The 23,005-nt window shown below is 35.7% G+C and overlaps 2 protein-coding genes across 3 annotated transcripts in view; one reads left to right on the top strand and one right to left on the bottom strand.

The window, feature by feature from the left end:
• The window catches only part of LOC124158914 (NTF2-related export protein), a 79,168-nt gene that overhangs the window by 30,086 nt on the left and 26,077 nt on the right, over positions 1-23,005 (top strand). The window lies entirely within an intron of this gene.
• Positions 1-23,005, bottom strand: part of LOC124158910 (PHD finger protein rhinoceros) — a 61,151-nt gene that overhangs the window by 13,255 nt on the left and 24,891 nt on the right. The window contains exons 7-10 of one of the 2 annotated variants that reach the window (XM_046534325.1): positions 21,668-21,816; positions 18,832-19,122; positions 12,645-12,818; positions 11,824-11,966 (exon numbers count right to left, since the gene is read on the bottom strand). In XM_046534325.1, coding sequence (XP_046390281.1) covers positions 11,824-11,966; positions 12,645-12,818; positions 18,832-19,122; positions 21,668-21,816 — 757 coding nt within the window. Of the gene's footprint in view, positions 1-11,823; positions 11,985-12,644; positions 12,819-18,831; positions 19,123-21,667; positions 21,817-23,005 lie in introns of both variants that reach the window. The other variant, XM_046534324.1, reaches the window with a different exon arrangement.

Below are 23,005 nucleotides of genomic sequence, written 5' to 3' on the forward strand. Positions count from 1 at the left end.
ATATAAATCAGAATCAATGAAGGGTCAAAAGGTCTGATTAAAATTATATAAACTCCTGAGGAATTTCTAGATATCTATCAATTGTAGTTCATGGATGACGGGCAAAATACAAAAGCAATTTTTCCACAAGAGTTGTTGCCAGTATTTCTTTCAAAATTAATGATTCAATTCATCATTTTATTACATTCCATTAGGGATGGGACGTGAAAATAGTCGAATCACTGAATACCTTGAATATTGAGAAATGTACACTATTTGATATTCGATGACACAAAGTTATCAGTTATTCGAATTTCAAATACACACCACAGATCATCTGTGATTCAGTTTAAATCAGTTGACGATGGTTGGGTCTCACAAGAAGGTTAGCATAAATGGTTGGTTCAATTCTTTAATTATATTTTCACAAAAACTGATCACTGGAAAAAAGCATTGCAATACATATACAGTGGAACTTGGTTAGTACGTTCCTCCTTAGTACGTTTTCCTCCTTAGTACGGCGATTTCCCTCGGTCCGGGTACCATCCGAACAAAATACGGGTAAAAGAATTTGGTTAGTACGTTTGAAAAAATTGCGCTTTCCTGGTTAGTACGATCAATTGCTTGCCGTGACGCAACCCGCAATTCGTTCTCTAGTGTCTTCTTAAGGGTCGCAAACGTCTGAATTCATGATTTAATTTATTATTATTAGCCATTAACATTCTTCCATTCATTCCACATCTCTTTCTTCTACCGTAATTTATCCAAATGCATTTCTGAATTCTTGTGACGTGATGAAAAATAAAATGCGGCCGTTTTTCGGGAGTGTCTGACTATGAAAAACTACAGCCAATAAGAAGCCCCAATTTTCCCCACCCCGAGCTCCTCACCTTCTGTTGCCTTTGGAGCGCTTGGGAGTGCCCACTGCTGCGCACAAAGTTCGTGAGTAGGCAATTGTTGATATTGCACGAGTTACCATGATGAAGAAATGAGTCTTAACGGTATTAGACAATTCCCACATTATCTAAAGCAGTACTGCTCCATAAACTCGACGTCGTGCGTATTTACTTGACTACTGTTGCGGGAGCAGACGATCCTCTGGATCTCCACGCGAAGCTTAGCTTAAAAATACTTGATCTCGGAACGAAAGCAGACGACATTAGACAAATTTTGAAAGTAAATTTTAACTGTTTAATATAAAATTTTCTTGTAATTACGTCGTAATCTAATAATCATACGTGTCATCAGTCGATATATCGATCGATTTTACAATCGAAATGGTATCATTCCAGAAGCGAATGTCTACGGCTGTTGCCGTAATTTGAAAGTCAATATAATTTTGCCCAATTTTTATGATGTTTAAAAAACCAGTTGACTTACTCCGGGTTGTTGTTATATTCTCCGAGTACGCTGTGAGAAAGAAAAATGACTTGTCTTCGCTTGTCTGAGCTTCACTCGTCCTCGTTCTGTAAATATATATAGGATAAATCACGGGAGATAGACGCCGTAATCATGAAATCGTCTCCGGGATGTCCATGAAAAATTGCGATTTTTATTCACATCGTATTGTTTTTCATGGTAGCGCTCATTTTCTTGATTTTAAATGTGAAAAGAGTTCAGGAAGGCGATCCTATGAGAACTACCGATAGTAATTGTAATTATGACGACTTTTTCACTGATTGCAATAACCCCGACTGCTATTATTTACTTTCCTCGTTAGTACGTTTTCCTGGTTAGTACGTTCATTTTTCGTGGTCCCTTCAGAAACGTACTAACCAAGTTCCACTGTAATCCTGATGACTTTACAAGAACAACACTAATTAGAATGTATGTATACCTTCAAATGCACGTGCGAGGTTGTTCCTTTTCGGACTCCCTTTTGCAGGATGAAACTTACATTTTACATATCCTAATTTTAAAATTACTGTCAATTTTATATTTGATTCAAGGTTTTTAAAGAATGCAGTAAAGCAATATTAATAATATAACCTTCAATATGCATATAAGAAAGTACAAAAGCATTGCAGTGCTTCATGTGCGCAAGTTTGATGTAATTGTGTTGTTCAGCAATTTTAATTTATATTTTCATTTGTTTTTGAAATTGGTGGAAAAATGCTTATTCAGTATTAGAGTATTCGATATTCGAGCGAGGCATTCAGAAAAAAATTAATTATTCGCAATTAATATTCTATTTCAAAAAAATGCTATCCTTCTCATCTCTACATCACATATTTTTACCATTAAAAAATTAAAATTAAATGTATAAATTTTTCCAGTAATTTAATTTATTGTAAGATACTTCTTGGAGAAATATTTATTCTGAAATACACATACCTCAAGCTAAAAGACAGGAAAAACATTCGCCCAAATAATTAAAACTGGTCTATCAACTACATAACTTGTACAATAACATTTGAAAAACTATCTGAGATACAGTGCAACCTCGATATAACGACACCCCACGGTACACTAATAAACACTCGCTATAGCGAATTGTCGCTTTACCGGAGGTGGAGCAAATAATAGACAATATACCTGTTGCGAACAGATATACAGGAACAGGAGTGGTGCGGCGACAGATAAACATCTATCCGATAAACGTAAGCATAAATCCAGACGAAAGGCGATGTTTTTTTGCATCACTAAATTTCCTTACTCAAATAACGACTGACTATTCAAACAATTTATAAGCATCGCACTGAATAAAAATCGTGCAAAGCATTATTTCGTCAATCATTATATTTATCGAACGACAGTTTACCACATAAATTTAAGACTGAGCACTCCATTAACTTCATTTCTAACAGATCGCTAGCAATTACAGAGGTTAAGGAGTCTTGATGAAAGTCTTCCGGCGGTGAAACCCTCGCTATGGCGAGAGCCAACGCCGAAAGGGTCTCGTAAAAACGAATTTTTTAACACGCTTATTATAGGGTCAATTGACGGTGCATCGGCTATCTCTCGTTATAGCGGGGGTGTCGCTATAGCCCGTACTCGCTTTAACGAGGTTCCACTGTACCAATGTCCATAAATCATCCACAGCTAATTCAAATTAATTACAATAGTAACTCTTATAGCAGATAATATATGCATTTTTGACTGAATATATTTTCCATTAAAATCAAATTCAATAAAGTTACAAAATAAGCAGTTCGTATGGCCAAATATTTAAAGAAAGTCAATTCATGACTGAACTCCCACGAGATTACTATCAAAATAAACTAGAAATCAACTAATGACATATCATGAATGCTTCATCAAAAAGACCGTTGATTAATCAAAAAATATTAATACATAACGGAGCAAATTAATAGCAATAGCCCTGAGTACAACAGGTACTATTTTCCATTTTTAAATACATATTTTCCATATAATCCTCAAACACATGAAGTTCCAGCATATGAAGTGTAAATTCCTCAAAATTTAAGAAAATTTATGGCTATCAAAACAAAATTTCTTGATTTCTTACTTTCAATTGCTCGACTATCTTATTCAGCTACCAATATTATCCTTATCAAAATTTTGAAATCCATTTACATATGGGAAAAATAGTGACACAAAATATTAAAAACAACTACTTGCACCACTTTGTATCCCATTCTAATTTTAATGTGAATTTAAAGGTAGGCAAATCTAATGGTTTAATTTACCATCCGAAAACCCAAAAAACTAATGCACCAAAAACACATCATCGCTATCAAAAATATTAATTTAAAAATATCAAAAATAAAAAAAAATAATAAAGGCATCCTTCGCTTAACAAAAAATAGCTTAACACTGACTCCACTATAACGTGACAGGGCATTAAAGATTGCTCATACTTAGTTCAAGCAAATCTTTCTGCTGAATATTAACAAAAGAACCACTCGAACTCTTCTTTAAAAACAAGAGAAGAGCCAAAGATAAAGGGAGAATACCATTTACTTTAACAGATTCATCTATTATCTCTACAAAAGATAAATGAATAACTAACTTTGGACTGATTGATCACCGTGCTACATCAAGTGCAGTGAAGAGCAAGGACATGTATTAATATTTAAATAATACTGAAAAATAAGCTCGATAACCCAGAGTTCACTGACTACAAGAGCATAATATACTATCCATGTCTCTAAAGTCTAAAAAGTAACATTGATGAAAATTCTATTGTTTCACATGAAGAGCAGTATTGGGTGTTGCTCTACATCGAAGTTTCACAATGGATTTATAGTCGATACTTTTCAGTGACAATTGAAAATTTGATCCTTGAAAATAGATTGAAAATTTTGTGATACAGCCAACAAAAGGAAACATCAAAATAGCATCAGAAAAGTCAGCTAATGAGGACCAAATTTTAAAATATCACCTGCAACATGCCTGCACTTAACATGAAATTTGCTCAACACACTTTTTAGGAACATGTATCTAGTGTTGAGCGAGGGATACCAGTATTTATAGAATGAAATTCTGTCAATACTATTCTTATCATAATGCTAACACTTAAACACATCATACCCCTATGATATAAAAGACACAATCGCAAAGAAATAACAACATGTAAGACACAATCGAATAAGATTTACAAGATGTACAATTAGATAACATACATAAAATGTACAATATTTGCATTGCTATCCCAAATACATACACAGAACATCTTAGAAAATAATTGTAAAATAATAAATAATTACTTACCTGTAAACAGATATTATAAAAATCTACATCAAATAGATAATTATGCATAGAGCTTGATTTTAATTAGTATTCTATAATCAATCATGCAAATGGATAAACATTTTCAGTAGATCACAGACATAACAAAACCCAAGCTCGACAGCTATCATCCAGCCACTTTGAGATAGTAGTCTAACCAATGATAGTAAAATTGGCTCAAATTCATACATTCTCAAATTTATGCATGGAGTAGGACCAAGCCTAATGTAAAATCCACTTAAATATCTGACCGATGGAGGGGTTGGGCCTGAGGTGGCATATTTTGTTTTTCTCAAATAGATGGTGAACCTTGACTTCTAACAAAACAATGCAAGAGGAAAAAATTTGATGATAAAATTTGCCACCAAATAACCCCGGGTATTAAAAATTACAGCAGAAGAATTACATAAGATATAAAATTTGCCATAAAATTGTGCACCAATTGAATCAAATCAATTTTTAACATTATACAAACTGAAAACTAACAGAGAACTTCATCATTAAATGTAAGTTAATAACTACTGCAAGAGGTAAATTGTGCTCAGGCATTCTCTTTTCACACTGTAAATTACTGCCATAAATTATAATAAAAAACTTATTCTGTCAGGTCATATTTAATAGACAACAGGTTTAAATGGTTGGTAGCAATTTTTCTACGCATCACACCACTAAAATTATCTGATAAACATTAACTGTTTCAAATATTATAATTTCTGTACCCATATTATAATTCCTACGTCCATGAAATGGGACTCTTTTTATCAGTGAAATTTAACTAAGTATTCTCCACCTTTACCAAAACTGAAGATTTATAAGCAAGCGAAAACATCTTTAGCAAAAGTGAGTACATCACCATGATTGACCCTCTGCGGTTCGAAACCAATGATATGCATGTTTTCCTCCCATCATTATCATCCTGAGGCCAATTCACAGAAAAAATTGAAAATATATTTTAATTCAGCACTATTCAAAAATTTGCTTCACAGCTTAAGGGCGTTTTAGAAAAAAATAATGCACACTGGATGCCATCTACCATTCTTCTTCACAACTAACTGCACGCAGCCATATTCATGGTATTGAAATTGTATTGTATCATAGCTGCATCCATATCTTTTCCCGAGTTAATTTTTTAATTCCATAAACAGTAAACTGCCGTTTATCCGGGCTAGTGATAGGGAGAGACCGCACAGATAATTGGAAAACACGGATAACCCAAACTTTCACTTTAATGTCTTTTAATGTTCATTTTTAAGTAAAAAACAAAAATTTAAGCACTTATTCTGTTATTTAAGAGTGCTTCCCGGATTCATTGGGAGAGTTTTCATCATTCATTTAGTGCTTTCTTTGCCGGACCGCAATCTTTTTAGCAGCGATAACATGATTGTACACGTATTCCTACTACTCTATACTATACCTGGTTTCAAAAACCATGCTTCCGTGATCACGGAAACAGAAAATTGGTTTGCATGAATGCTTCAAAACCACTGCGCGACATAGGAAACTACACTGTCAGGCAACAAGCCACGTAGCTGCGTCTACCATCAGTTGCCCGGGTTGCAACTGCTGCGGAATGTGTATCTGTGATCCTGGAGCACGGTGGCGCACTGCAAGGCTTGGAAAATAGAAACATGAAGCTCCCATGAATGCAGCTAGTGTGTGATTGCTTCCATTTTACGAAGGGGATTCTAATGAAAATAATAAGCCTGGAGTATCCTAGCATTAAAATGCAGTAATTCCCATTATTTTGCGTCTGATTTTATTTTCTTCATAAAGACCACGAAAAACATTGAACGAGAGCGAAAATCATGCACGGATAATCGGCAACACAGATGAGCCGCAGCCGGATAATTGGAAGTCAGCTGTATAATATCCATGTTATTTTTCATCCCAAGATGTCTATGATTCACTATTGTTAACAAAACAAGAGCACATGAAAAGAATGGAAGCACATGAAAAAAATTAATACGACAGTGAGCATTCCTTCGTTCCACACTAATTTTCCCACTAATTCAAAATCGACCTTATTCCACGCTTACTTTCTTGTTGATTAACCCATATTCATCACAAATTTTTCTACAAAGGAGGTTGACTGGAATCTTATCTAAGTGCTCCCTGTATATAATTTATGGCAAATGTTTCCTAAAAACCAGCCTTAATGTTGATAGATGGCAGCTACTAAGGATTACATCAACTTAATCATGAATATCCACTACACTAAAAACAACAGAGTTGGGGCATAACCACCTGCTCTAGCACTCCTAAATGGCGGCATGATTATTCCAGCATATCACCACACTGCTAGTTCATTTGTCTCAACGCAGCTCAAATTTTATCTCAAAAGAAATATAAATAATACCATTTAGGCTGCAATTTGAATGAAAGACAATTTTAATTGGTCTGCATTAACTCTTTCCGCGCTTCTCTTTTAAAATTTGTACAAGCAAAGAATGCCAGGGATTTTAGACTAATTTTAACAATTTTGTAGCAAGTTAAAAAAAAAATTTCAATATGATTGAGCTGAAGTTATTATTTTTTTCACTTCTTATACTTACGTTATCAATGAAAATGTCTTCATATGTCGTTATCTTTTCTGTACAATTTTGGAATAATATATAATTTCTATATTTATTGAAAAACACCTGGCCGCTAGATCGGTCAGTCATTCTCCACATATACCACTTATAGATTGGATGCCAGTCAAATGGATTTGCTTCACAGAGAAAGAATACATGCATCATCACCAATCAAAGAAATATCAGGAGGAAAACTTCCTCGGCAATTTCACCATCCCTCCAAATAAACTAACCTTGGAGTGCATTCAAGAAAGGATATTCAGGTGAAGTGTGCAATAAACATTGGGATTCCTCTTTTGGGAAAAATGAAAGCAGGGGACTGGAAAAATATGATACTAACGTTGGCCCCCCACTGTGAGAAGAGATTTAAGGGATAAAAGTTATTAAAGGCCCTCCCAGAAAGGCATTGAGGTAGCTGTCCTCCTAAAATAATGTGTCGTCATCACATTTTCACGTCAAATTCCAGCAGAATGAAGGCTATCATAGTCTCAGGTGATTAAGGATTGTATTGACCATTGGATCGCATTTAATACTGAAGTATCCAATGTTGGGATAATAAGGGGGAGAGCAAAACATAACGTTACATCTACATAATACCCCGCGAGCCACCTAAAAGGCGTGTGGCAGGGGGTGTTAGGACACCAGCCATTTACAACTGAAAAAAAAAAAATGAAGTGCTCTAACAAGGTTGGGACTAGCGTTTATTAAAGTCCTTTATGGTTCGGGGGAAAAACGAATTCCCATATCTATCCGTTCGGCAAAACATCTCTCGTAATTTATCACTTCTAGTGGACCTGGAAATATAGTGTGGCTCTAATATTATGTTCACTGTCGCTCTTAAAGATATCCATTTTCAATTTTCAAGCAATCTAAGCCTAGCGCGCAGCCTCCGAGTCTCCAACAGCTCCCAACCTAATTCGCTTAACATCTGGATAACACTGTCTGTACGCCCGTAGCAGTTTTTGACGAAACGCGCAGCCTTCCTTTGTATTTTATTCAGTTCGCTCTGCACCGGATCCCATACGCTCACTGCATATTCAAGGTGCGGTCGGACGAGAGCGGAATAGCACCTTTCTTGTACTTTCTCATCCGAAAATCTTCCCACAATACGCTTGACGAATCCTAATTTCTTCAGGGCTATGCCGCAAATATTCTTTATATGTGTTCCCCACGTGAGATTAGAGGTTATCGTAACTCCCAGGTACTTCACTTCGTCTGTTGCCTTTATGTTAATACCATCCACTGCATAAGCATGGTTAGAGTTAGATGAATTCCGCAAGAAATGTACAAATGTACATTAAGACAAATCAGCCAGCTTGTGAGTTAGAAGTTTTTCTGTATTGCATTTTCAGAAGAATACCAGGGAAGTAGTGCTCCGCGGTAGATTTGATTGACCCTTGCCACAATTTACATGAATATTGTACAGTGGAACCTCGTTAAAGCGAGTACGGGCTATAGCGACACCCCCGCTATTACGAGAGATAGCCGATGCACCGTCAATTGACCCTATAATAAGCGTGTTAAAAAATTCGTTTTTACGAGACCCTTTCGGTGTAGGCTCTCACTATAGCGAGGGTTTCACCGCCGGAAGACTTTCATCAAGACTCCTTAACCTCTGTAACTGCTAGCGATTTGTTAGAAATGAAGTTGATGGAGTGCTCAGTCTCAAATTTATGTGGTAAACTGTCGTTCGATAAATATAATGATTGACGAAACAATGCTTTGCATGATTTTTATTCAGTGCGGCGCTTATAAATTGTTTGAATAGTTAGTCGTTATTTGAGTAAGGAAATTTAGTGATGCAAAAAAACATCGCCTTTCGTCTGGATTTATGCTTATGTGTATCGGATAGATGTTTATCTGTCGCCGCACCACTCCTGTTCCTGTATATCTGTTTGCAACAGGTATATTGGCTATTATTTGCTCCACCTCCGGTAAAGCGACAATTCGCTATAGCGAGTGTTTATAAGTGCACCGTGGGGTGTCGTTATATCGAGGTTGCACTGTAGTTAAATGAGAGGATTTTCGAAAAGGATAGATAGCCCCACGCTACAAGCAATTTTTTTCATCCATAAACTTGGTAATAACAGAAGGTGCGTGGTTGGTGGAATTGCTCACTGGAAGAAGAAACGTAGTTTGTTATAAAGACCATTAAAATCATATTTATGAAATTCCTTTGGTTCGTGTGTATTAACTGAGCCAAATTTAGCAAAAAATTGAAGTACTAAGGATAGCCTAACAGCTCCTCATCCAAGTCTTGATTTGACAGTGCCCATGTTTTGGTTACTCCAACTGGATAATTATCAAGGTTATATGGCATTCCTTGTAAGTTTAAAATTATAAATTTTTTCGTGCTTTGTCATAAAATTATGATACTTTTAACTTGCTTTGAACAGGATTTTTCCTCAAGAGTTATTTAGCTCTCTAACATGACACACGACATGCAAATGAAATGAAATGTGATGGGTACGAGATTACCTACATCATCATCATTATTAGTCAACAATCCTGGGATTGGTTTGACGCAGCTCTCCATTCCTCTCTCCTATTCACTAGCCTTTTCATAGTGACGCAGGTATCGATTTGCTACCAACTGATTTTTGCTACCCTCTAATTATTGAAGATTTATTTTTGGAAAACATTTCTTTAATTCAAAGCAATCCTTAAGGCTTAAGATGTTCAAAATGTTAGCTGCTCATGGAGTAGAACTGAATTTTATTTCAAGATTTAGAAGATGAAGAAATTTATCAGATCAACAAATATTGTGCCTAATTAGTTAATTGATGTTTTAAAAATGCTCTTGATTCCATAAAAGTCACTAGAAATGATTTCTCAGTATTTTATATCAGGTTGAGCTTATTGCGGTAAATAGTTTTATAGTTTCTATAATAGCTATATTACTGAAACGAGGATAAAAAGTACTGTTTTTCAACAAAATGTACATCATCACTGAGCTGATAGCTTCGAAAACAATAAATTCTTATTAGCTGCATATAGTCAAAGGTTAAATAATGATGTATGAAGTGAGAAGAGCCTGTTTTTCAATAGCCTCTACTCATCGCATCAAAGAGGCAATCAAAATCATAATGAATCAATGCATTGCTAAGAAAACACATTGAAGGCTACATAGTGCTTTCCAAACCAGAATTACATTGGTTCAACTGAACATGAATTGGAAACTGGCCAGACGAAACTTTACTTGCTCGCGTGTTGCTGTAGAGTGCACGCTGTCATCTTCTCATGGTGTTCTTGATGATGGATGCTCCCAGACACAATTTTTTTATTTTGGTTATAAATTACTACCGGTTTCACTGCAACATTATGATTGCTCTTAGTTATTCTGATGTTAAACAAATAAGGATCCTTGTAAAATATGACATCACTGATAGAATTGAAAACCATTGAGCAAAAAAAGCAGCTATTCCACTACGCCATCATGCCTAAGCTAGGTCGTAGGGCTTCTCACCACATGAATAATATCTGTCAATCAATCAGTAAGTCACTTTAAGTTTCGAAACAACAGCAAAAGGCAACCCAAAAGTATAACTATTTACACAGTTTCCTGCATTGGCAGGCACTGTGAAATAAGATTGATATAGGTGTTAAGATTAATTTTAAAAAGAAAATACTAATTTCATTATGCAGATTAAAAATGGAACATTTGGAAATAAACTTTCGTTTCCAATCACCAACAAAATGAAAACAAATCGGGAAACACTTGGAGCACAGACATTGTTGTACAGAGTTTTTGAAATTACAGATTTTTACAAGGCTATTACTTCAAAATAGGGAGGCTTCCCTAAATTTTGGCTGTATTGTGGTTCGTTGCAAAGATATTATAGATGTTGATTAACATTTTTAGTTACATAAATTTCCAAGAATAATTATAGTTGAATCGGTTAAATGGACAAAAACAAACATAAACTTATGAAATACTAACCATTTCTTTCAAGACATGCAATTGGTAGTACTCAAGAAAATCAACTAATTCCAATAATCAATGGAATGGATACCAATATTACCCTTATCCCATGTAAATTCAACTTCACAAGTAAAATATAAAAACCAACAGTTGAATATCAAATGAAAAGATATGTAAAACACTAATGCAGTTAGGCCTTCTATGACTGTTACAAGACATGTTAATTGATGAAAAATTACAATAAGTAGTTTTCAACATTCGTAGCTAATACAAAGGACATGAAAATATCACCAGTTAGGCTTTATGCTAAAATTTATTCCAGTTATATGCTTTAAAAATACATCAGTAAAGTAATTACTTGCAGTAGATGGAAGTAGATTATATTTGACTTTCCACAAACCAATTTTCTGAGGATTCCATTTCACAACATGTGGAACAACATAAAATTCATCAACCACAATATTTCAGCATGCATACATGAATACAAGTAAATGAGGGCTTAATTGTAAAGAGAACAATATAGCTCAGTTGTCTTCAAAGAAATTTGATCACAATCAATGCAACAAAAAAAGGTTAGTCCATTATAGAATAAAAATATACCTTTGAAGGTTTCATTCCATAAAGAAAAACTAAGACATACCAATAACATCTACTTACTTGGCAGCACGAGCCTGGTTCTTTTCTTCTGATGTCATATCTTTGCGCCGCTTTCTACTCGAGTTCTCATCCTCTGAGGATGCTCCAGCACCTGTTCCTGTCCTTTCCTTCTTACTGGAGACACTATGCTTTTGGCAATATGACTGATGAAACGAAAGAAACTGTTTTAAAATTAATAGTAAATGGATTTTCAAATATTAAACCTAGAGCGAAAACTTTTAAAATAAACTCTGAGAAAAAATTATGAAACTACTGTTGTTTGTAAAATATTCCAATTTTATATTAGAAGGTACAAGTAGGATTAAAGACCAATGAAACACATTTGAATAATATCATTCAAATTGATAAACAATTCAAAGATAATCCACCACTTATACACAGACTGCAATCATCAAAGCTATACTAATAAATCATTAGGTGACATTATTTTGCACTAAAACAACGACAGCCAGAGCTCTAAAAAATGCTTTTACGATAAGATTTTCCTACATTTAAAAATATTTATCGGAGAATTTTAAATAAACAAACAATAAAAGTAAAACAATGTTGATATATTGATTTTTCTTATATAAACATCATAAAAAATGAATAATATCCTCAAGGCTACACTAGGGAAAACTGTTAAATAAAAAAAAAGAACAAATATCCTCAAGGATACACTGGTGAAAAACTGCTAAATTAAAAAGAATACCCTTAATCCTTGAGAAAAAAATTTCTCAGTCCATGCAAAACAGCACTTCTATCACATTAGAAATCAAAGATACATGCTGACGAAATTGTTACAAATCAAAGGGTAATGTAATGCTTAACATGAGGTTTACCTTTAATTTAACACCATCATCTGCACTTTCATCTTCTATAATAGCTTTCATTTCCAGGCCATACTTAAAAGCACACGTGACATGATAAGCAGTTTTACAGGTTTTCACAGAACACTGGATACAAGCACCAACTCTTTCCCGACATAACACACAAATAAGGGCCCATCGGCTTTGCTGAAAAAGGAAAAAAATAATAATTTATAAAAAGGTTACCTACAACTGGATTATAAAGAGTAAAATTTCCAAAGAGGAAAACAAATTATTAAACTAAAGAGAAATTAGGGTATTTTTTAAAAATAATGGGGTGAGCTACCATTTTATTGGCTACAAAATGTCAACCATCATCAAGTATTTCCACCACCATCAGTAAACAAACACAACCACAGAAGATAAAAATTTAGGACCCCTAACTTGGATGAACTAGTCAACAATAAAGTACCAAAAACATGAAGAGCTTTAACCATGCATACCATTCTACTTTGTGACCACAGTAATGAGGGAAAAAGCTATTGAGATAAAATAATAATTTGTAGGCTCAAAAACAGCATGTTTTTGTCATATCAATGCATGCTGTTTCCTGAAATTCTACACCTCAGGCAAGTATTATCTACACTTAATTAGGCAAACCATTTCTATGAAAACACTGCTGAGCCTCATAGTGAAATTTATTTCATAACTTCTTAAAGGAATCATTGCATAGTCTATGGCATCATCTGATCAAACAAATATTATCATACACAGATGACGCATTGCCACTGATCCTCTTTCAAGCACACTTCACTTCTAGGAAATGATTCATTACTTCCACTTTCCAGCAGAATTTATCTTAAAAAATGAATGAAAGAAGCTTAACAAATATTTAATAGCACAATATATTATATTTCCTGAGCATAAAAACTGTGATCACTGTCAGGGGAGACTCACCAATGAACAACTAAGTAAAGAGTGCAGTTGATATGAATCAGGTAGGAAAGGCCAACTACAATGGTATGTGGATATTTTGTACGTATGAGCAAGGCCTCGACATGTGAATGTGAGCACAGGCATATGGGAAGTAATAGGAGAGGAAGAATGACAGAGGAGGAATGGGTATGTATGATGTGATTGACCATTGGATAATTTAAGTTCCACTGTAAGATTCATTAGCTTTGAAATTATTAAATAGACAGTCGTACATTTTTTATAGCAGACATAATAGTCTAAGCAAAATTAAGAATTGACTTTAAATGCATTCCTCATAGTTCAATTAAAGAAATGGTCTAAGGATATTGTATGCATTATGATGATCAACCTTCTGAATACGGTTTTACTATCTGAAATGGTAACATCCTCAAGTTGAAATGATCTCGCAAAACAGCCAAGTTGACAACTAAAGTCATTAGCATTATGAAAGTATGGAATGAAAAAATACAATCGCTAGTTTCAAACTCACTTACTCCCAAAATTTCTAAGAGATACAGCAGTCCAAATTTGCATTACCAAGTGTACATTGAAATGCTGAGGAGAAAGATGATTTCCGACATTGTGATGATATTAAAATTCACTCAGATTCTGTTGGTATAAGAATGACCTAAGACTTTAACACGGTTTGATGTACTTAAAAGTAATTTAATCAATTTGGTTTCTCACTGCTTCACAGGTTATATCTCTCAGAGATTCAACAAATGACTAACTAAAAAAGCAGCATTAATTCCCGTAATGCCTATGTTATAACAGAGGGCACAATTGGAGGCCACAATTTTAGCTAATTTCAGGTACACCCACACCTCGTATAGCACAATTTCAATTAGCGCAAATTAGTTCCTCGGGGAAACATCGCAACACAGTGTAGCCTAATCAAAAAATGCTCTCATGATAAAATGTGAACTTGTGCTAAGTACACACGAAATTGCTATCATTTTACACATATTAATAGTATTTCTTGCCTCTTAATCTTTTTTGTTTATATATTAATCGAAATCCATTTCTGTGCAATGGCCAAAAGTTTTACTCGTCATTGGGTCCAGATAGCCGGCCTAACGAAGTAATTAATCTAGTCTCCTTAACAGAATGACAATAGTTAATTTACATCATTAATTAAGCATGGAGCTAGTGGAAATGAGTTTTTTTTTAGCAATACGGTTTGAGACGAAATTTTTGCCATCATAGGTTATTGGGTGATTGACTCCCAGGTAGAGGGTCTACGCTAAAGCCTTCAAGGTCGTTCGTATTCACGGGGAGAAATGGAGCGGCGGCCAAGTTGCGTACGAATAGCATCAACACATAAAAGGGCCCGCTATAGAGTCTCAAACACAATGGCTTCATTCCCTCCTAGCAGTCGTAGGCCCTCTGCGTCTCAGGAATACAGTGCAGCAGTAGAAGGTGATTTCGATAGAGCCATACAGAGTAAAAACCAAGACAACAATGGCAAAAAAGAGGCATGCGGGTAGAAAAATCAATTAGTTATCAAGAAAAACCATTAACCTAGAAGAGAAATTGAAAGAGGTCAAATGCTTTGAAAATGGAGAGTGTCAAAGTGATATTGCACGGGAGTTTAAACTCAAGATGCCTTATTCTTAGAGGTCCGTGAAAGTGGTTTTATTTTTCGCTAAAATTCGCATTAAAAACATTGTAATTTTGGTGTTATAGAAAATCTTGGCGGTGTTATTATAATGCTACAATTTTCCCACACATTTATAAGCATGTAATTATTTTATGGTATACGTTTCATGAATACTTATACTTTCATTAAGCGTTTTACATAACATTGAACACAATTTCGATTGTACAAAATTTCTGATAAAACTGAACGAAAGAAATGGTTCAATTTATATTGGTTCAAGGTATATGAATGGCTCAAGTATGTAGTCTTGGTGAATATGATCAGCAAACGGCAAATTCCCACTACCTCATATGTACTTTGAGAGCCATTCCAGAATTTTTGGATTTAGTTACTTTACACTAAATAAAGCCTTTAAAAATGCTTCTGAAGTAGCAACAACAAGCTCCTCCTTTGCTTTCTTTGACTGAGTGACTGTGCGTTCAAATGATAGCTGTCGTTTCGCGGGTCCCTTTTCTTTTGCACCTTTATGTGTTGTGTATCGCTACTGATGTGTTTTAACAAAGTGTCACGTCTTTCAAATTAAAATCTTTTAACGCAAACTTTGCACAGTAATACTCTGTCTTTCACATAAAATCCTTCTCGGCTGAATTCACTTGCCCTGGTATGAATCGTATCACTAGGTTTTGGCATTTTAAAATACCTATCCTTCGTTCGATATTTAAAGCTGGAACTACGATAAAAAAAGTCCAACAGCAAAACACAACCTACCACAATGGTGTTTTCAAACTGAGTGCTGGGTAGCTACAGTATAACCACAGTACTGTATAACTTACAAATTGGCTGAAATGTTTCATGTCGTGGGTTCCTTTTCGATACCCCTCACCCAGGTGTCGAGGGAAGGTAGGACAGCAGCTAGATACAACAAAATCGCTTAGTTTTGATTATAGCTGTTGCCATTCGGTTAGGAAAGGCAGTGAAAGAAGCACACATAACAAAACATAATCGGATTCAAAGAAACTTGAAAAATTATTTCCCATTTATCGATCCTGAAACATATAGAATGAGACGCATTCTCACCTAAAGAATTAGATATTAGATTTGGCCAATGTCGAAATTTTTTTTGCATTGTAGCTCAGTGGAGAGTCGAATATCCGACGTCCGTTAATAAGGAGAACCCCCTCTCCTCCTATCCTTTCTGTTCCTTCCTTCCCTTCCCCTAACTGTTAGCGCTTCGTGCTTTCAAATAACCTGTGTCTATGGATGTCTTTAAACGATCCGAATCGTGCAGTTGACGGCACGGCGCCGTCGACGGCCGCCATGGTCACCACGGCACCCATTTCAGTCCGGCCCGAAGGTGTGCCGTCTACGGCATGAAATACAGGCAGAGCTACATTGAGGCGGGTTTTTGACAAAACGACTTTCCGCCGGCCGCCGTTCACGTCACGACGCCGTGAAATTCAGGCCGCTTTAAGACGAGACGACTCTCTGCCACGCTGTGGGCCGTGCCGTGGACGGCGGCCCGTTCCCAGCCAGCGGCCGTGTTAAAGTCAACAAAATTTTTACATTAGACCACACTCAAGGTTTTCCTGCAACAAGTTATCCAACAACGCTGTCTAATGTGTTGCGATGAGTCACCGGAATTACTGCTCGTCATTGACGCGTGCCGGGCGCGAGAGCTTGTATTTCCACTCTTCCGCAGCCGCGTTAAGTTCCTTTCAGCACTTTTTAATTCATAATATCTAATTCTTAAGGTGAGAAAGTGCCTCATTCTAAATATTTCAGGATTGATACATGGGAATCGAAGAAAGAGGCTCTGAAAAATTTTTTAATGGCAAATTCTGGCAGAGAAATCACTACAATGCGCAATATTACGCGGATGCATTACGTGCGAGACTAAATGAGCCAATTGACCTTAGAATCTTAATTAAATAGAGCAAATGAATGTCGGCAGCGTTAAACAATAAAGGCTTAGGCTTTAATAGATTATGACTCATTAGATGTGATTTTTTCACTAATCCACCTTAAATCTCAAAAAACGCAAAATTTCATTTTTATTTACAGATTTCGCGTTATCTCACGATATCGCATCTCGCAAAATTCACGGACCTCTACTTATTCTGAATAAAGACGAAGTTATAACATCAGTGACCTCAGCAGCACCAACTTCAACCAAGCTGTCAACACATACGGAAAGTACATTGTGAATCTCTACAAAAAGACGAAGGTGGTAATCGCTCTGAGAAATTTAGTGAATGCTCCGGTTGGTTCCAGAATTTTAAGTGGCAAGCAGGTATTTTCAGTGCGGCGACATTAGGTGAATCTGCAAGTGTTGATAGCGCAGTCACCGCAACATTTTCTGACAAACTCCAAGCTGTGATCGAAAGTGGCTCCTTTCCCCCATAACTAGTTTTTAGTGTTGATAAGACAAAATTGTTTTGGAAAAGAATGCAATCTTGTTCATTCATTGTCAGGGAAGGAAAACTGGGTCAGGTTTCAAGGCATTGAAAGACTGTTTCACGTGGCTACTAATGCCTCGGGGGACTTAAATTTAAGCTAGTTATGATTTATCATTCACAAACTCCGCAAGCAATCAAATGGTATTCAAATTAGCACTAGCCTGTTATTTGGATGAGCGACAAAGGGGCCTGGGTGACACAATAATTGTTTTTAGGCTGATTTGAAAATTCGTCAACTACCAGCAATGCATTACGAACCCCTGAGATAGCAGATGGTAGCCCACCCGCACAACAGGAGGGAATTTCAAAAGCACGTATGAATTTTTATACATGAATAAAAGTCTTTGAATGCGTGCCTACTATCTTTAAAGATGGTTTAAACTTTAAAAGTTTATATAAGGTTTTTTCAGGCTATTAATATGAATATCTATGGTTTAGAGGAAATTCATTACCCAACACCTATGCTACCAGGAAGGCATCCCTATCTTCCCAATGTTAAAACACTCTCATATAACGCATATTCGTATAGTGCAAAGATCCAAGGAACGCATCCCTTGCAGAACATGAGACATGGGTTCACATGGCCAAGTCTAAAATAATTGTGAAAAATTCAATTGAAAAATTCAATTGCAAAATAAAGTAAAATATAGCTTTGAAGACTATCGTTTTCCACCAAACCACCTCTACAACAATGAGAACTGACCAATTATGAATCACACATAAGATGCTATATCTTAGGAACTTCCCCTTCTCATGAATTGTCAACATTACACAGTAAAACTGAACGACTAACACAATCTAGCAAAATTGCACCAGAAATAGGTGCTCTCACCTACATACCCCAGGCTTTTGTTGTGAATGATGTGGTGGCCAAACTTACAAATTTTATACAGCCATAGGTTTTTAACCCCCACATAAAAATTACTCACTCAAGAGGTTTCCATAATTCTTTCACCATTATGATTGATTACTTCACCCTTTCATCTTAATAAGCTTAAATACACACTTAAATTTTAACTTCTATGGCATTCGGAAACATACAGCATTATTCTCAAGTATTAAGAAGGAAGAAATTTCTGTAATTATTCCCCACAAAGCATAGAAGTCTACTGATACACTCAATAAAAAGGTAAATGCTGGACACCACTTGCAGCGCTGAAGGTACTACAGACTAGAGGTGTGAACTTACTGGGATACTGGAGATTTTGGTGATGGGCTCCATTCTCTCCACACAACCTATCGACACTTCAGGGATCCAGAGAGCACATGAAACATGGGCCCACTTATGTCCTGACCGAGTACATTTCATTGCTCCACCCCTATTAGGACATAGTACACACTCGGGCCTAGGGAGGTTCACTGCACATGTTCTACATAGCCATGAACCTGGAGGGATACGGGTGATACCATAACAAGCCTGATGCACACATATATTGCACAGATCACAGAACACCATTTCGTTTCCTTCTTCAGAGTCGGGCTGTTTAAAAGAGAAAAAGAAAAAGATGTCAGTCTAGGGTATGAAGTAATGAAATTACACAACTGAAACAAAAATATGCATGTAAGAGGTCAATTTGGCAGCAGCCATACGAGCACTTAATGAGAAAATGCATTCAGTTGAAAGTAGGTAAAAACCATACCAACATTTGAGTTTACCTGTGAAACTCATTCAAAAAGAATAAAAGGCCATCATATAGATACCCAGAAAAAATGTCTTGCTCAAATAAACCTAACATCATTGACAGTTTCTAATAGTTTTTATTCATGACCCTTTATTTAACTAATATAAGTCTCAGTTATGTAGCATTCAAGTACCCTGTCAAATGAGAACTTGTAAGGTTTTTCTTACAGTCTTTTTAAGCCTTCCAATTTTTTCATGTGGTTTTGCTTTAGGGTCTGTGCCGTTTTTATTTATCAAGTTATTGCAGGGACTATTACGAGATATTTTACCATTAGTTACTTTCATTATCGACTGATTTATTAGCATGGAAAATGGTATCCCATATTCAATCTGGTAGGATGATCTCCCTGAAGTTGAACCTCCTGTGTTTCGATGGAGTACTTAATGAGCCATAACAAGCACATATTGGCAGAAATTCTTAATTTTAAAGAATCAATTTATTATTTGATAATAAAGAATTACTCAATGTCTTCACGTATAACAGAATACCTTTTTGATTAATTTTGTTTGCAGTGTTTTTCATAGATTGACGAAGTTCCACATTCTAATTTTCAATAGTTTGTTACTTGCAAAGGTATTAGAAAAACAATGTTATCCTCAAAATAGGGAAATCTATCCCCGTGTAAAAATTAGTTGCAACTGTTGAAGACCTTAGACGCTGGTTGGATAAGGTGGGGTGAGGCACCAGATGGACCCCTTACAAATAGTTTGTCATGTATGCGAATTGAATATATATAATCTTTCCTTAATGTGTATTCTCATTTCATTCCAAAGAACTTCAGTTTGATTTGTTGCAGGTTACATCGTACAATGTATTGGTCACTTGAGTATGCCCACCTGGTTATTAAGGTTATTTTTTATCATCATCTCATCATACTTTGACAACAATCTTTATGAAGTACTGTGACATATGGTGGTATAGGTAATGGTTCATGAAAAGTTGTATAGCAGCATACCATACACCCCGTAATTAAGTTGATGTACCCATAAACCTCACAATTGTTAACAAAATTAGGCATATGTTACATTTGTGGCACCTTCAGAAGCCTTTCAACAGAATGTGGAATTCTTTGTATATGATAAGCGGGGGTAAATATTTTGTGTTAAACAACTTACTCTTAATACAACCTAAATAGCTTAGGTATACTATATTGCTACTTTTGTATTTAATCTTTGATGAGAACCATTTCACTACTATTTTTAAAATCAAAAACATTTGTTAATATCGTTAAAACACAAAACCAGCATCTGCAAAAAACACAGCTCAATTGTTTCTGATTCATAGAATGACAAATTCCTTTCATGGCACAGGCACGTCAGTTGAAAGAGCACAAAGGGTGTAAAATTTTATTAAGGCTGGCAGGGCATAGAGCGCATATTAAAGTATTGGTACATGGCGTATAATTACCGTATTTCTCCGAATATAGTCCCTCCCCCAATTTTGAGGATTCAGTTTCGGGAAAAGTTAAAAAAATGTGTTTGAATATTGTCTTTACCCTTTACTTTTACCACAGGCATTTTTGGAAAAAAATATTCAGACATATACGGTAATTCTATAATAACATAATGTTAATATTAAAGTAAATAAGGGAATATCGTACACAAGTAATTCTTAATAACTTTTAGTACCTTCCTTAAATAAATTACCTCCTTTCTTTCTGTATTTTTATCTATAATCAAAGCAAGACTGAAAAAACCTATAGCAAGCTAGCAACTTCTAAAAAATCACTAAGAGATACATAACACATTCTGCATGGAGCATGTCAATTGACGTGCTCTGCCAGTCGGACCAGGAGCCCTTTCTCCACGTCCGTACAGGACTAATATCCACTTCCGAGTCTTCCGATCGTGTGTATGGCCTTCGGTGAGCTTCCATCTTTCGAACCGTGTGCACTGTTTGTAAAAAGCAGTATTTGAACGGAAGTTATGGCACGGAAACCTCCCTCTATTTTTCTTTCTTATTTTAACGGCAGATTTCGACAACTTTCATGAAAATTGGGCCTGCATTGAATGTGTTAAGGCCGTTAAGGATGTCTTTAGGCTTCAAATTAATTAAAGGAAAAGAACAACAACCATCAGCATCTAAGTATTCACCACAAAGAGCACAATGATGTTACCTAAAGATTATATGAAACTGCTACCATAACAAATGAAATTAGCCCTAAAATACCCATTAATAAAAAAAAACACAGAGTTACAATGTGAATATTGATGATTTGCAACCGAAAAATAAAAATCAAATGCATTACACCTTCAAAGTGTATTCAAGAAATCCACTTCATAACACTAAATGCAAAAGAGGGGACAATAATATGGAAGGAGATACAAAAATGAAGTAACTTACCGATCGACAGACATCACAGATAACATTTTCATCATATTCGATTCCCAGCCCCTCTTCAGTACGAACGATTGTCTGGATCTTTTCCCAACAACGCACTTCCATTTCTTCGATTGCTCTTTCCAAGGCATCCTCAGAAATGCTCGACAAACCTGAAAAGAGGGGAAAAAATCATCAGAGGGAGAAAAACAATTTTATACAGCAATCCATCAACAATGAAAAATTCAAGCCATCAGCATATGCCCATCAAACAACCCCTACAGTCAAACAATATGAGAATGTTGATAACAGCTGAAGGGTATAGAAATGTCACAGTTTTACTGTTGGTAGCAGTGAAATCAAAATGGACTACCAGTGAATAAAAACCACTCAGGAAGCCGTTGATGAAAGAGAGATTTAATTCTATTATTTAGAGCTTATGTATCACAGGTTGGCGATGTTCGGGTGTGTTATTATAGTGTTTTACAACCAGCAGGAAATGTAAGGTACTTCATATTGATTTAAGATAAGCACCAATTTTTCAAATGCTATGTCATGCACATAACAAAAACTGTTGATTTCTTCTTGTTGGGATCAGCATTCCCTGAAACGCATGTGCTATACCTATCCTACTGTCTGTGAGTGTGTATCTTTCATTTGATTTCCTCTTCTGCATAATTCTTCCCCAGTGGCAGGAAACATGCCCAGAGCCATCAATTGACCACCTCATTGGGCTACATATAAGGAGAATTGGTTACATAAACCCCTCCACCAAAAACACTGGCACATTAATCTCAGTAGCTTAATGGTCAGAGCATCTGCCCAGAAATCAGAACGTCTTTGGTTCAATTCCAGTCCAGGTGAAATTTTTTCCATGTGTTTTCAGCCATCATTCCATCTCCTCAACAATGCTATGTCAATATTATATGTTAGTACTTGTATCTTTTTGATTCATCCTCTATTTTATTTATGCTTGTACTCTCTTTGAAAATCCACCTGACCGCATTTCTATAACATATACATAATAAAAATTGAGAAGACTGCTATATTCAACCAACAATGGCGGTCCACATCAAATGTTCTCTACTTTTACTTATGAGTGACCCTTTTATGAGTAGGTTTTAGAGATGAGCTAAATGTATCGGCAAATAATCGAATACACCCATGTCTCGTATAGCGCAATTTCGATTAGCGCAATTTCGATATAGTGCAAATTCGTTCCTCGGGGAAACATTGCAACGCAGTGTAGCCTAATCAAAAATCTTAAACGCTCTCGTGATAAAACGTGAACTTGCGCTAAGTACACACGAAATTTCTATCAATATACGCATATTAATATTATTTCTTGCCTCAAATCTTCTT

The sequence above is a fragment of the Ischnura elegans genome, chromosome 5, assembly GCF_921293095.1.
Source record: "Ischnura elegans chromosome 5, ioIscEleg1.1, whole genome shotgun sequence".
Classification (NCBI taxonomy): Eukaryota; Metazoa; Arthropoda; class Insecta; order Odonata; family Coenagrionidae; genus Ischnura; species Ischnura elegans.